The following is a 13,776-nucleotide window of genomic DNA, read 5'->3' as shown; positions in this document are numbered from 1 at the left end:
CATATAGCTATTTATAAAAACATTACTTTCGTCCTGTCACCATCCGACCCTCGACCTCTACTGTCTCACTTTTCTTTACCCCCTTTCCTTCTGCCCCCCTCAGTTTGCTCTATTTCTTCCTTCCTTCTGCCTCGTCTCATCCTCCTGTCCCACCACCCTCTCTCTCGCCGTGTCCTCTCCCACCCTCTGCCCTCCCCCCGTCCTTCCACCTGCTCCCTCCCCCCCTCGCTGTCTTCTATGGTGGGCGTGGGATTCCGGTGGCAGTCTGCTCTCCCTCTGCTCTCTGAGCTCCAGTGTGTGCCAGACCCAGCCTGGCAGAGGAACCGGCGGGGGGCTCCCCTTCTGCCCGAAGCGCGTCACAGCCTGCCGGAGGGCAGCCCGGACCTCCGCTGGGTCTGAGCACAGGGAGCGCCACCGCTACTCGCCGCCGGCCGGACGGACGCCTGGCAAGCCGTGGGCGGAGTCCGCCGCTGTCACTGCAAGCAGGCGTGCCGGTGTCCCCAGGAGCAAGCGACCTGCGCCACTGAGGACAGAGGGGCCGGCGCCAGCAAGGACGGTGTCTCTAGAAAGAGAGGTTCCACTGCCACTGGGAACAGAGAGGCACCGCTGTCACCAGGAACAGAGGCACCGCTGTCACCAGGAACACCAGTACCGGTCACCTCAGGATAGAGGCGCAGCTGTCACAACACAGGGGCCGATGTCACCAGGAACAGAGGTACCGGTGTCACCAGGAACACCAGTACCGGTATTCTCAGGATAGAGGCGCAGCTTTCACCAGGAACAGAGGGACCCGTGGCGCATGGACCACCAGTACCGTTCTCCTCAGGATAGAGACACCGCTGTCACCAGGAACAGAGGGGCCAGTGTCACCAGGAATAGCATTACCGGTATCCTCAGGATAGAGACGCCGCTCTCACCGTGAACAGAGGGGCCGGTGTCACCAGGAACACCAGTACCGGTATTCTCAGGATAGAGGCTCCGCTGTCACCAGGACGAGTCACCGGGAGCAGCAACCGTGGTGCTCCCAGGAAGGGAGCCGTCTCTATTCCAAGTAAGATAGGCGCGAGGCTTACCGGGACTACGGGAAATACTTGAATTACACGAGGGAGTGATTACTTGAGAAACAGACGAATTAGGTTCACGGGGAAGGAGACCCGTTGTTTTCACGAGGGATACGCAACGTCGGTTTCACGGAAATGTGATAGAACTATTTTCAGAACCTTTTGATACCAAAAGGACATCTATGCACTGGTTTCACAAGGTAAAATACACTGGTTTTACAAGGAATATATTCACTGTCTTTTTTAAAGAGGAATAGAAGACCTGATTTCACGAGGAAAAATACGCACTGAAATCACGAGGAAATAGACGCCCGGATTTTTCACTTAGAAGCACAATTTTCACAAGGGAATAGGCACACTGATTCCACGTGGAAAAAACGGAGCTGGTTTTCATTTTTAAAACAGACTGATAATTCTCGGGAACGGTTAGACGCACTGGATTTCAAGAGGAAATAAACGCACTGGTTTCACTTGGAAATGAACGCACAAGGAAACGTATGCACTGGTTCCAGGAGGAACCGAGTCACTGGTTCAAATCACTTGCTCAGGTCCTGAGGCGCTTGCTTTCCTGGTTTTGGCTAGAGGCGATTTATTTCCAAGGCCAAGGCACACTTATTTCTCTCTTTTCTGCAGGGGAGTGTTCGCTGTTTTCCGCTGAAGTAGAGTCCAGGATTGGAGGCACTGGGTACAGCGGGAGTCTAAGTATAGCGCCTACACTGGTTTCTGCAGGAGCTGTGTTATTTTCACTGTTTCTGAAGAAGGACCTATCCTTCTCACAGAAGGTCTGAAGCATGCCTGCCACCCCACTGCATCCCAGGGCCTGGCTCCTAGCTTCATGTCTCTGCCTGCAACAGCTGTCTCTGCTTGTAGCCTTCAACCTGGACACCACTGGGACTATCTCCAAGGACGGGCCTCCGGGCAGTCTCTTCGGATTCTCCGTCGCCCTGCACCGGCAGCTCCGCCCGGACCCCTTCAGCTGGTGAGTACCCCACTGTCTCACTGCCTTGCTTGTCTGCGCCGCAATGGCATGGCACACGCGCAGACCCAGCGCCCCCCTATACTGTGCGCATGATGGGCCTGTCCTAGTCTCCGACACACGTGCAATCCGAGGGGCCCTCCCTATACTGTCCGCGTGATGGGCCTGCCCTAGTTCCTGCCAGGCAGATGCACGTGCATCGGGGGATAAGGCAGGCCCCTGCATCCCCTGCTGCGCTGGAATGGGGGGAGGGGGGCTCAAGATTCCCCCAACCCATCAAGGCGGCCCCAGAGGGGCTTAATTCAGTATGTGACCAAATTGCCAATGAATATAAAACAGGTAGGCACGTGCAGTCCGAACCGCGCCTCCTTTCCCACTTGCATTGACCCGTTTTTATTATTTAGGCGTTTTTATATACCGCAAACTTTACCCGATGGTGGCAGAACGCTTTACAATAGAACCAGTTACATTACATAAGGACTTCAGAGCACATGAATAACAGATACAAACAGAACAAGCATTGGCATAGCCAATAGGTCTCGCCTTTGGGACCTAATAAGTGTTTAGCCATGCAACAGTTGCATAACTAAATACTGATAGGTCCCAAAAGCGAGACCTATTGGCTATGAAAAGCGGCCCTGTGGGCGCGAAAGTGAAAGTGATCGCGATCAAACATCAAAGCGGCCGTGAAAGTGAAAGTAATTGCGGTAAAGCGCGGCGCGCGCACCCGCGCACATGCACTGTAGCTCTAGACTGGCCTGATAGCACTTAAGTGAAAGTAATTGCGGTAAAGCGCGGCGCGCGCGCCCGCGCACATGCACTGTAGCTCTAGGCTGGCCTGATAGCACTTTTTGGAGCCCTCTCAATAAGTCTCGCCAGACCAGTGCATGCGCTGGGTCAGGCGAGACCTAAAAACTCTAAATTCACATAAGAGTGGTAGCAAGTACATAAGTCTACTACAGATACTAGTGCTTGGAGTTACATAAATTCAAGTTGTAAATCCACTCAAGGTTACATTTTAAGAAAAGTTAAAGCGATTAGGGTTGGACATATATATTACGTATTTACACAGTATGATCCTCTCGCCACTGCTGGGGTTCTTGCTTTCAGCCCGGCCTTCAGGGTGCAGTTGCACTCACGGCAGTGATCACTGTGCAGTAGTAACCACGTCAGATACGACCATATTAGTGGTGACCACCTAGATGTATGTCACAAATACGACTACACTTACCTATTCGGTTCTACAGTCACCTGTTGGGTGGCTGCCTAATTACTCTGCCCCGCCAGCCGCGGCTCGTTCGTACCTGTTCCAGCCACGCGTACGGGCAGCCCTAGAGCTCGCCCCCACTGCCCTGTCACAGGTGCAAGTATCTGTCCCAGTGAGCCAGGCACAAAGGCACCCCAAGAGGCCCACCCTGTTCATTGTGCATGAACCTGTCCTAGTCCTAGTGAACCCGGCACAAGTGCGCCTCGAGAGGCCCACCCTATTTAGTGCACATGAACCTGTCCTAGTCCTAATGAGCAAGATAAGTACACCCTGAAAGGCCCACCCTGTTGAGGGTGCATGAACCAGTACTAGTCCCAAAGAGCAAGGCACAAGTGCACCCCGAAAGGCCCACCCTGTTCAGTGTGCATGAACCAGTCCTAGTCCCAGTGAGCCCGGCACAAGTGTACCCTGAAAGGCTCACCCTCTTCAGTGTTAATGAACCAGTCCTAGTCCCAGTGAGCCCGGCACAAGTGCACCCCGAAAGGCCCAGCCTGTTAAGTGTGCATGAACCAGTCTTAGTCCCAGTGAGCAAGGCACAGGTGTACCCCACAAGGCCCACCCTGTTCACTGTGCGTGAACCTGTCCTAGTACCAGTGAGCCCGGCATAAGTGCACCACGAGAGGCCCATCCTGTTCAGTGTGCATGAACCAGTCTTAGTCCCAGCGAGCGTGACACACGTGCATCTGAGAGGCCCACCCTGTTTAGTGTGCATAAACCTGTCCTAGTACCAGTGAGCTCGGCGCAAGTGCACATCGAGAGGCCTACCCTGTCCAGCGCTTGTGAACCAGTCCTAGTCCCAATGAGCAAGGCACAAGTGCACCCCGAAAGGCCCACCCTGTTCAGTGTGCATGAACCTGTCCCAGTACCAGTGAGCAAGGCACAAGTGCACCCCGAGAGGCCCATCCTGTTCAGTGTGCATGAACCAGTCCTAGTACCAGTGAGCAAGGCACAAGTGCACCCTGAAAGGCCCATCCTGTTTAGTGTGCAAGAACCTGTCCTAGTGCTAGTGAGCCCGGCACAAGTGCACCCCAAGAGGCCCACCCTGTTCAGTGTGCATGAACCAGCCCTAGTCCCAATGAGCAAGGCACAAGTGCACCCTGAAAGGCCCACCATGCTCAGTGTGTATGAACCAGTCGTAGTCCCAGTGAGCAAGGCACAAGTGTACCCCAAGAGGCCCACCCTGTTCAGTGTGCATGAACCAGTCCTAGACCCAGTGAGCAAGGCACAAGTACACCCCGAGAGGCCCATCCTGTTCAGTGTGCATGAACTAGTCCTAGTACCAGTGAGCAAGGCACAAGTGCACCCCGAAAGGCCCACCCTGTTCAGTGTGCATAAACCAGTCCTAGTCCCAGTGAGACCGGCACAAGTGTACCCTGAAAGGCTCACCCTCTTCAGTGTTAATGAACCAGTTCTAGTCCCAGTGAGCCCGGCACAAGTGCACCCCGAAAGGCCCAGCCTGTTAAGTGTGCATGAACCAGTCTTAGTCCCAGTGAGCAAGGCACAGGTGTACCCCACAAGGCCCACCCTGTTCACTATGCGTGAACCTGTCCTAGTACCAGTGAGCCCGGCATAAGTGCACCACGAGAGGCCCACCCTGTTCAGTGTGCATGAACCAGTCCTAGACCCAGTGAGCAAGGCACAAGTGCACCCCGAGAGGCCCATCCTGTTCAGTGTGCATGAACTAGTCCTAGTACCAGTGAGCAAGGCACAATTGCACCCCGAAAGGCCCACCCTGTTCAGTGTGCATGAACCAGTCCTCGTCCCAGTGAGCCCGGCACAAGTGTACCCTGAAAGGCCCACCCTCTTCAGTGTTAATGAACTAGTTCTAGTCCCAGTGAGCCCGGCACAAGTGCACCCCGAAAGGCCCAGCCTGTTAAGTGTGCATGAACCAGTCTTAGTCCCAGTGAGCAAGGCACAGGTGTACCCCACAAGGCCCACCCTGTTCACTGTGCGTGAACCTGTCCTAGTACCAGTGAGCCCGGCATAAGTGCACCACGAGAGGCTTATCCTGTTCAGTGTGCATGAACCAGTCCTAGTCCCAGCGAGCAAGGCACAAGTGCACCCCGAAAGGCCCACCCTGTTCAGTGTGCATGAACCTGTCCTAGTACCAGTGAGCAAGGCACAAGTACACCCCGAGAGGCCCATCCTGCTCAGTGTGCATGAACCAGTCCTAGTACCAGTGAGCAAGGCACAAGTGCACCCTGAAAGGCCCATCCTGTTTAGTGTGCAAGAACCTGTCCTAGTGCTAGTGAGCCCGGCACAAGTGCACCCCAAGAGGCCCACCCTGTTCAGTGTGCATGAACCAGTACTAGTCCCAATGAGCAAGGCACAAGTGCACCCTGAAAGGCCTACCATGATCAGTGTGTATGAACCAGTCCTAGTCCCAGTGAGCAAGGAACAAGTGCACCCCAAGAGGCCCACCCTGTTCAGTGTGCATGAACCAGTCCTAGACCCAGTGAGCAAGGCACAAGTACACCCCGAGAGGCTCATCCTGTTCAGTGTGCATGAACTAGTCCTAGTACCAGTGAGCAAGGCACAAGTGCACCCCGAAAGGCCCATCCTGTTCAGTGTGCATGAACTAGTCTAGTACCAGTGAACAAGGCACAAGTGCATCCGAGAGGCCCACCCTGTTCAGTGTGCATAAACCTGTCCTAGTACCAGTGATCTCGGCGCAAGTGTTCATCGAGAGGCCTACCCTGTCCAGCGCTTGTGAACCAGTCCTAGTCCCAATGAGCAAGGCACAAGTGCACCCCGAGAGGCCCACCCTGTTCAGTGTGCATGGACCTGTCCTAGTACCAGTGAGCAAGGCACAAGTGCACCCCGAGAGGCCCACCCTGTTCAGTGTGCATGGACCTGTCCTAGTACCAGTGAGCAAGGCACAAGTGCACCCCGAGAGGCCCACCCTGTTCAGTGTGCATGAACCAGTCCTAGTACCAATGAGCAAGGCACAAGTGCACCCCGAGAGGCCCACCCTGTTCAGTGTGCATGGACCTGTCCTAGTACCAGTGAGCAAGGCACAAGTGCACCCCGAGAGGCCCATCCTGTTCAGTGTGCATGAACTAGTCCTAGTACCAGTGAGCAAGGCACAAGTGCACCCCGAAAGGCCCATCCTGTTCAGTGTGCATGAACTAGTCTAGTACCAGTGAACAAGGCACAAGTGCATCCGAGAGGCCCATCCTGTTCATCGTGCATGAACCAGTCCTAGTACCAGTGAGCAAGGCACAAGTGCACGCTGAAAGGCCCATCCTGTTTAGTGTGTAAGAACCTGTCCTAGTGCTAGTGAGCCCGGCACAAGTGTACCCCGAGATGCCCACCCTGTTCAGTGTGCATGGACCCGTCCTAGTCCCGGCCAGCCAGGAATCGACAGTGCAGTCTGCGCAGACCCATCCCCGCCCAGCCCCTTTCCTGCCGCATGACAAGCAGGCTGCCAGCGCTCCTCGGCACAGTGCGTGGTGTGGGGTGGATGCAGCGCGTGCGGCGGGGGAAGAGGGGTTAGGCGCCTGCAGATGCGCTTTAGTTACACGGTGCTGTGCTGGTTGATATCCGGGCCCAGCGAGCTGTAGGGACTCCAGCCAACCGCTCCCAAGGTGACACGGAGTCAGTGGCTTACGCAGGGCGCAGGGCCCAATGGTGCGAAGGAGACTGTCCCGCACACCGTGGTTTGGGAGTATTAACCATATCCTGATTGGGCCCGTCACACAGCGGGCCCTGTGCCACTGCACCTGCTGCACTATTGATAGCTACGCCACGCCCCCCGCACGGAGTGGAGTTGCAAGAAGAGTGGGCTTAAAAGGACCGGCTCCGGCGGAGGGACCTTGGCGCCTTGCAGTGTGATGGGGAGAGGGCGCAGGGCTCGCAAGAAAAGGCCGCAGGGCATGCAGTGAGGGCGGAATCAATCAGGACTGGCGGGAGCGGATGACCAGGGACCGCCACAGAGAGGATTCAAACCCTGACAGGAAAGCAGAGCCGGGCATGAGAAGGAGGTAGACACCAGGGCCTAACAACACTGGGGCTGGGAGGGAGAGGGGAACAGGGATCCGAGGGGTCACTGGGGCCAGCCTCTCTTATAGCCGCGGCCGCTGCAGGTAAGAGCGGTGGGCCGCGGCTGCTTTCAGAGACAGGATGCGTGGGGCTGGGCCCCGGTAAGCAGAGAGAATCCAGGCCTGACACAAAGACCGATCTGAGTGCCTGGCGGGGTGGGGGAGGGCGGTTATGGACCTCGCAGCGACAGAGGATGCAGGCCTGACTGGTGGAGGTAGGCGCGGAGAGTGGACAGAATCTAGACATGATACAGGGGGATTTACAGGGTCCTGTCAGGTAGGATGGTAAGATAGGGACCTCGCAGTGGGAGGAGATGGAGGCCTGACTGGTGGCGGTAGGTGAATAGACAGAATCTAGACAAGACACAACGGGATGGACAGGGCCCTGTCAGGTAGGATGGGAAGATAGGGCCCTTGCAGTGGGAGAGGATGGAGGCCTGACTGGGAGACGCAGGGTGTGGTCTGGCACAAAGGGATGAAGGCCTAACAGAGGATGAGGCCTGACAGACACAAGATGTGGTCACACACAGAGGAAGGGTTACATGATTGACAGGAGAAAGGGACTAGGGTCTCACAAAAAGAGTGGCTGGGGCCTGTCAGTGGTGTGTGGGGGTGGGGCGTAGCTAATATATCGAAGAACCGGGCCTGGCAGGTAGGGAACCAGCACGGGGTGCCAGGATTTACGGCAGATTCTGCTGGCTGTGGGGAACCCATTGCAGTTTCAATTATACTGATGGACCAGGATTTTGGGTTAGGGGTCTGGAATTGCTCGGTAGGACTTCTGTACTTTTATCGACTCTCCAGTGGCAACTGGGGTCGAGACCCGGGGGAGGTGTGAGAAGGTTGGCTCTAGGCACCAAAGTAAAGCTATCTCATATAAAAGGCCTCGGTCCAGCCAGAGGTATGGTTCTGAAAGGGAATGTACCAATTGTGCTCAGGTTAATACAATATAAATGACGCTTTATAGTGATAGGTTTTCTAGATGTGGTCCAGGCAGGTGTCCTACAAGATGGCATAAGTTAAAGATGCAATTGTTTTCTCTACAATGATTGGTTGGGACAATGTTAGCCTGCCGCCATGCTTCAAGAAGCTTACATCTCTGAGCCTGTCCATAAATCCGAGCCACTTCTGATGTCGCAAAGGCTAGGATTAAAAAAACACACTGTCAACGTAGCGGGATATAAACTAAGGCCCATTTCCCCATAGACATAGAATGGGAAAAACCTTTTCTTACATAAGTCCCTCAGTACCTTGAAATGTAGTACTGGTTGCATCAGGGTAGGGACGGAGGATGGTTTGAGCTCACTGCAGCGGTTGCATCTAGGTTTTCTCCTGCCCAGAACTCGGTATACCCCGCAGCCAAGGGTCGGGCCAAGGACAAGCAAATATTTACTGTTTCTCTTATTCTACATACCCAGCTGTGGTGGTCCTCCAAGGTTATTGTAACACAGTGAAATCTATGGTAAGTGTGTACCAAAAATAGGTTCTTAGTAGGCCCGAGCGAACGTTTTGCTACGCTAATGTAATATGGTGTAAATTCAGACAATCTGCATTATGCTTCTTATACAAAATTTCTGAGATTACAACATTACGCTATGTCATGTTGCCCGCTTGCTGACTGGAGACTTTTATAGCTCAGTACATTACACTAAATTCGTCAACTATTTGAGAACCTTGCATCCAGTTTTAAGCAGGTGTGTGTGTATATAAAGGGTTTTTGCTTTATTATCGTTTAGTCCATTTGTGGGACAAGTAGGAGCTGCACAATTGTTTTCGAATATGATGGGGCCCACTCTACAGAAAACATGAAACAAATACATAGCTTTCCCATGTGCAGTAAAGGTTTTGCGGTGCCCTGGGCCCTGTGGCCATCTTTGTCTATGAGTCCCCCATCGTCAGGGACAGGGGGCGCGAGTAAGCTGTGTTGTAGTCGGGTCACTCACGGTCAGGGCATTCTTGCACCCAAGGGTCTCCCGTGTCACTTTGGCCTCCCAGGCTGCAAGTGCTGGGTACCTGCATGGGCATAGTGTGGTCTGCTTACTGTCTCGCTACAAGGACCTGTGGTTGCTGGTCCCTAGCGCAGGAGGGCACAGGTTGCAGACACAACCTTCAGAAGAGGAGGGTGTTTCCCTGGAGACTGGAGGAGGGTGGCTATGAGTAGTTTGCTCAGGGCAGTTATGCCCGTCCAGCAGAGCACCTATACATACCATGATGAGCTTTGTCAGTCCTTGACAGGCATTTTCTTCAGGTTTTGGCGTGAGGGGGGGGGGGTACTTGGTATTAGTGTACATGTGTGGTGCTGTTGCTTCTCCTGACTATCCCAATGTGCCAGATCTTGCTACAAGCACATGCTAGCCAAGACTCCCTTGGTTTCCTTGACTCAACACTCTTCAATGTGCTCACACAATTGCAGAATGTGCTAAGAGGCGTCTCGCTTACATACAAAAACTGGGTTTTATTATTAGGGAACAACATGGATTTTATCCTTCTTGGGCACTGACCAAGGCTGTGCCTCAAAATTCAGGAAAGGCAGCCACCAGCCCGGCAGACACCCACCAGGTAGTCGAGGACTGATACTTGCCGAGAATCTGGATTTTGTTAAAGGCACAGATGCTAGCGTCAGGCATTACTCATTCCAATGCCTCTTCACTGCGGTGCAACCCTGGAAGAGCAGCAGAACCTTGACCGCAATTCCCATCGCCACATTGGCACTCTGCTGTCCTCAATCGTCCTTCTGAATTTTCTGAAGATACTTTCATTCTTCAACTGAGAGAAACTTGCAACACTTCCTAATCTCAGAATAACCTAGTTTTCATTGACAACATGACTTCCCTGCCAACAAGGCCATGCGACCAAACATTAAACAAAATCACTCAATGCACAGCAGGAAAACCTCAAATCATCTTTGCCAACCAAAGAATTAAAGTAGCATTTTACATCTATCACTTATGTTTTGAATGTAAAAGTTATTGCCCCCCTAACAATCCTCTTACAGAAAAAAAACTACTCAATTGCTGCACAGGTAATCCACTGTGAGAGGTAATGCTCCCCCTGTCTTAACAATAAAGCTCAGATTCTCTGGAGCCCCCCTTCATAAAGGTGAAATGCTTGGCACATTCGACCACCCGGCCGCTTTCATGAATTCATGTGACCAGGCACAAAACTCTTACTGCTGATTGCTTCACGAGTCAAGTGAAAATCAAAGCCCACATCTGCCCCTGCTTTCTGCGTCTTTGTATACAACTACCCCGTCACTGTTGATGAAAAACAAGTTTTATAAGGATGCTTACATAGATCAAAAGCTGCTCCTCCCTTGGAAGGTGAAAAACCTCTGACATCTGCTCAAACTCTTTTGAACAACTTTGCAGCTAACTTCGGATGGTGGTGAAAAATAATACTAAAAATAGATCTTCGATGTGTTTTCCTCCTTTTAACCCCAAAGGTGCCCATCCCCGTGTATATTAGAAAAAGTAGACCTTTCCTCCAACGCCATTGTATGAGAATTTATCAAAAACACATTGAAGAGGGTCAAGAGGACCTCCAGCTTCATGGAAAGTTGTTTAAAGCAGAGATCAGAATTTGCTACCCAGTTCAATACCAAGACATCCTCGTCTTGTCATCCCACACTGTAGCAAACCATGTTTCTGTGATATCTGAGGAGGAATTACCTTCATAATTCACTGTGCCGACAGATCGTTGTCCATCAAGTGATGTTCGGCTGCAACTGCTGATCAATAGCAATTCATTAGTCTGTAACCAGACCTTATTGTGTACAAATCAAAGGAAAACTGGCCACACTTACGGATCTTGCCTCCATGAGAGCCACGTCCTTTTCCAGTCATCAACATGACCCGGTTTACCAAGCTACAGAGAGTGTTGTTTCAAGCCCTCCAAAGCCGAGCCTCCTTGTGTAGACCTTGAGCTTCACACAGAAGGTCTTTGAAAGAGCTAGATCTCCAGGCCAGATGGCTCAGCACCCCTCGATTACCTGAAGATGCACCCTTCCTCCGGGACCAAGGAGGTAAAGCTGGAAGGCTCGGAAGTAAAATGGACTTATTTTACCGTGTGCAGAAAAAGATGTGCAAACCTTAGCTGAGAATCCAAAAATGTGAGGTGAGGTTCAACATTTGCCTCCAGACTTTATAAAGAATCTGGAGATTCAGCAGAAAAGGTGGACATGTATGCATCCTTACCCAAGACCATTCCTGCGGAATCACAAATACCATGCTTATCCCAGATCCAGTCCCCAGCTGACTTACCTTAGATGCCAGGCTTTCATATGAGAAGCAGAGATCCATATCAAAAGGCCCCCCAAATCGCTTTTAGTGCAGTGAACATTTGTGTGCCCACGGCAGCCATTTTAATCCCACGTGTTCCAAGAATTCCAATGGCTACCAGAATGGCCAAACCTGCTAAATATCCAGTCCTATTAATCTGACCCACACAAAAGTGCTACAATTCATATTAGTGGTCTACTAGCACTCAAGCAGTAGGATTTGTCAGTTTTGTGTTCAGTACACCACCTATATGACTTGTGAGTTGGGTGCACTAGCACACTACGGACATGATCAGTGTGCGTTTTACGCATGTAAACTGCTGATGTGATTTGAAAGGTTTTTGTTTGTAAATGAGTGATCTGGAAAGCATTGTTTTATCGTTGTACTTTATTCCTCACGCATGTCATCTCTGGTTCCACACATAAGGTTGTGACCTACCGGGTTTCTCCAATGCTGTTCTGCCCAAGCCAAAATTTGCACACCTCAAGAGTGTGAATGCACAAGTACGGCCTTTTTATCCAGGTCTGGCGCGCAACGCCCATAGGGCTCAAATGGCTTAACGTACTGAAAGCCAAATATGATTATGCAACATCACAATATTTTTTAAACAGTTCTTTGATTTAATAAACTTACTTACCTCCTACAAACACTAACCTGACATTTCTGCTAAATGAAATGAACATAAAATCCTGATTAATATTGTACAATAACAGTCATTAAATACTCATACACCACCGTCAAAATTCCAAACCGAACGTAAACATTTCCTTAAGATATCGAGACAGCAGGAGTACCTATCTGTCCAATCCAATCCAATAAGCTTTATTCAATTTCTACAAAGGAAATCACAAAAGCAAATGCAAACAAATAATCTTTACAGACTAAAACAGTTATGTATTAAAAACATTTAAATAAGCAATTGACATGAAAGTTAAAAAAACTTCAGCAGCAGCTGATTAAAAATCATCAAAGTGTAGAATTGAAATTACATCAATAACATTTCATAAACTAATAGTTTTTCTGCATCTGATTACATTTTTTTTTCAAATTGCCACAGATCATATACCATATTCGTTATCTAAAAGCTTGAGGTATATAAATGCTGGGCGACATTGCCTAAAACCAAACAGCTTTAAAACTGGCAAAATCCACATCTTTCTCTGTACTTCATAAAATGTACAAAAAGCACTACATGAAATATTGTTTGCTGCGACATTTCATCACATGGACATTTAGAAAGTGAGGTTGACCAGTCGTTGCTTACCGTAAATCTTGTTAATCGATGGAAAATACCAAGCCTAAAACGAGTTCGAACAAACCTAAAACCTTTCTGTCTAAGGTGCAGACAGCCTCCCTCTCCCCCCTTAAGCCAATCACAACACTGCAATGGTAGCATTGTGATTGGCTGGGACGCCGATCGCACAGGCGTCTATGAGGAGGCCGTTTAGTTCCATGCAGGCTGCATGCAGCCTACATGAGAAAACAGGAGAGTGCCTATGAATGGTTTGGTCGGCCCTGGGGCCGACCAAACAGTCAGCGCCCGGATGTATGACATTACAACGCGGGTTTTTACAACGCGTGCAGTTACATCGCATGCGTTACAACACATGCGATGTTACAACGCAATGCCATTACAACGCAAGACTTTACATCGATTTGCGCTAGATGGCGTGCTAACATTAAAAAAGTGTAATTTACTATTCCAACTCCAGTCCACTTAACAGTAGGGAAGGTGTTGGGATAGTAAACTACACTATTTGTAATGTTAGCACGCAATCTAGCGCAAGTCGATGTAAAGACTTGCGTTGTAATGGCATAGCGTTGTAACATCGCATGCGTTGTAATGCATGCGATGTAACTGCATTGCGTGGTAAAAACCGCGTTGTAATGGCTGTTCCCCGTCAGCGCCCACAACAGTGGGCAAGCCACTCCTCCCCTGCCTAGAGCAGGACCAAACTCCCACCAAACCCTTCTGCTTTCTCGCACTGCGAGAAGCAGAAACATAAAATGGTATTCATAATGCCATTTTATGTTTCTGCTTCTTGCAATGCGAGAAAGCAGTGGGGCGACGCTCCTCCACCCACATGGAGGAGCCGCCACCTGCGTGTCTGTCAACATGGAGCAATGTTAGCAGCAGAGGCATTCTGGATCTGAG

General features: G+C 51.0%; 1 protein-coding gene across 4 annotated transcripts in view; it reads left to right on the top strand.

Moving 5' to 3' along the window:
* The first annotated feature begins 297 nt into the window (after positions 1–297).
* ITGA7 (integrin subunit alpha 7) overlaps positions 298–13,776 on the top strand; it is a 271,460-nt gene continuing 257,981 nt past the window's right edge. For 3 of the 4 annotated variants that reach the window (XM_085600988.1, XM_085600987.1, XM_085600989.1), the window contains exon 1: positions 467–2,040. In XM_085600988.1, the coding sequence (XP_085457114.1) occupies positions 1,853–2,040 (188 nt within the window). In that variant the 5' untranslated portion in view covers positions 467–1,852. Of the gene's footprint in view, positions 2,041–13,776 lie in introns of all 4 variants that reach the window. The other variant, XM_085600990.1, reaches the window with a different exon arrangement.

The sequence above is a fragment of the Triturus cristatus genome, chromosome 4_2 (genome assembly GCF_964204655.1).
Source record: "Triturus cristatus chromosome 4_2, aTriCri1.1, whole genome shotgun sequence".
In the NCBI taxonomy this organism is placed as follows: domain Eukaryota; kingdom Metazoa; phylum Chordata; class Amphibia; order Caudata; family Salamandridae; genus Triturus; species Triturus cristatus.
The sequence above is the reverse complement of the archived record's forward strand: the minus strand, read 5'-3'. Positions and strand labels throughout refer to the sequence as shown.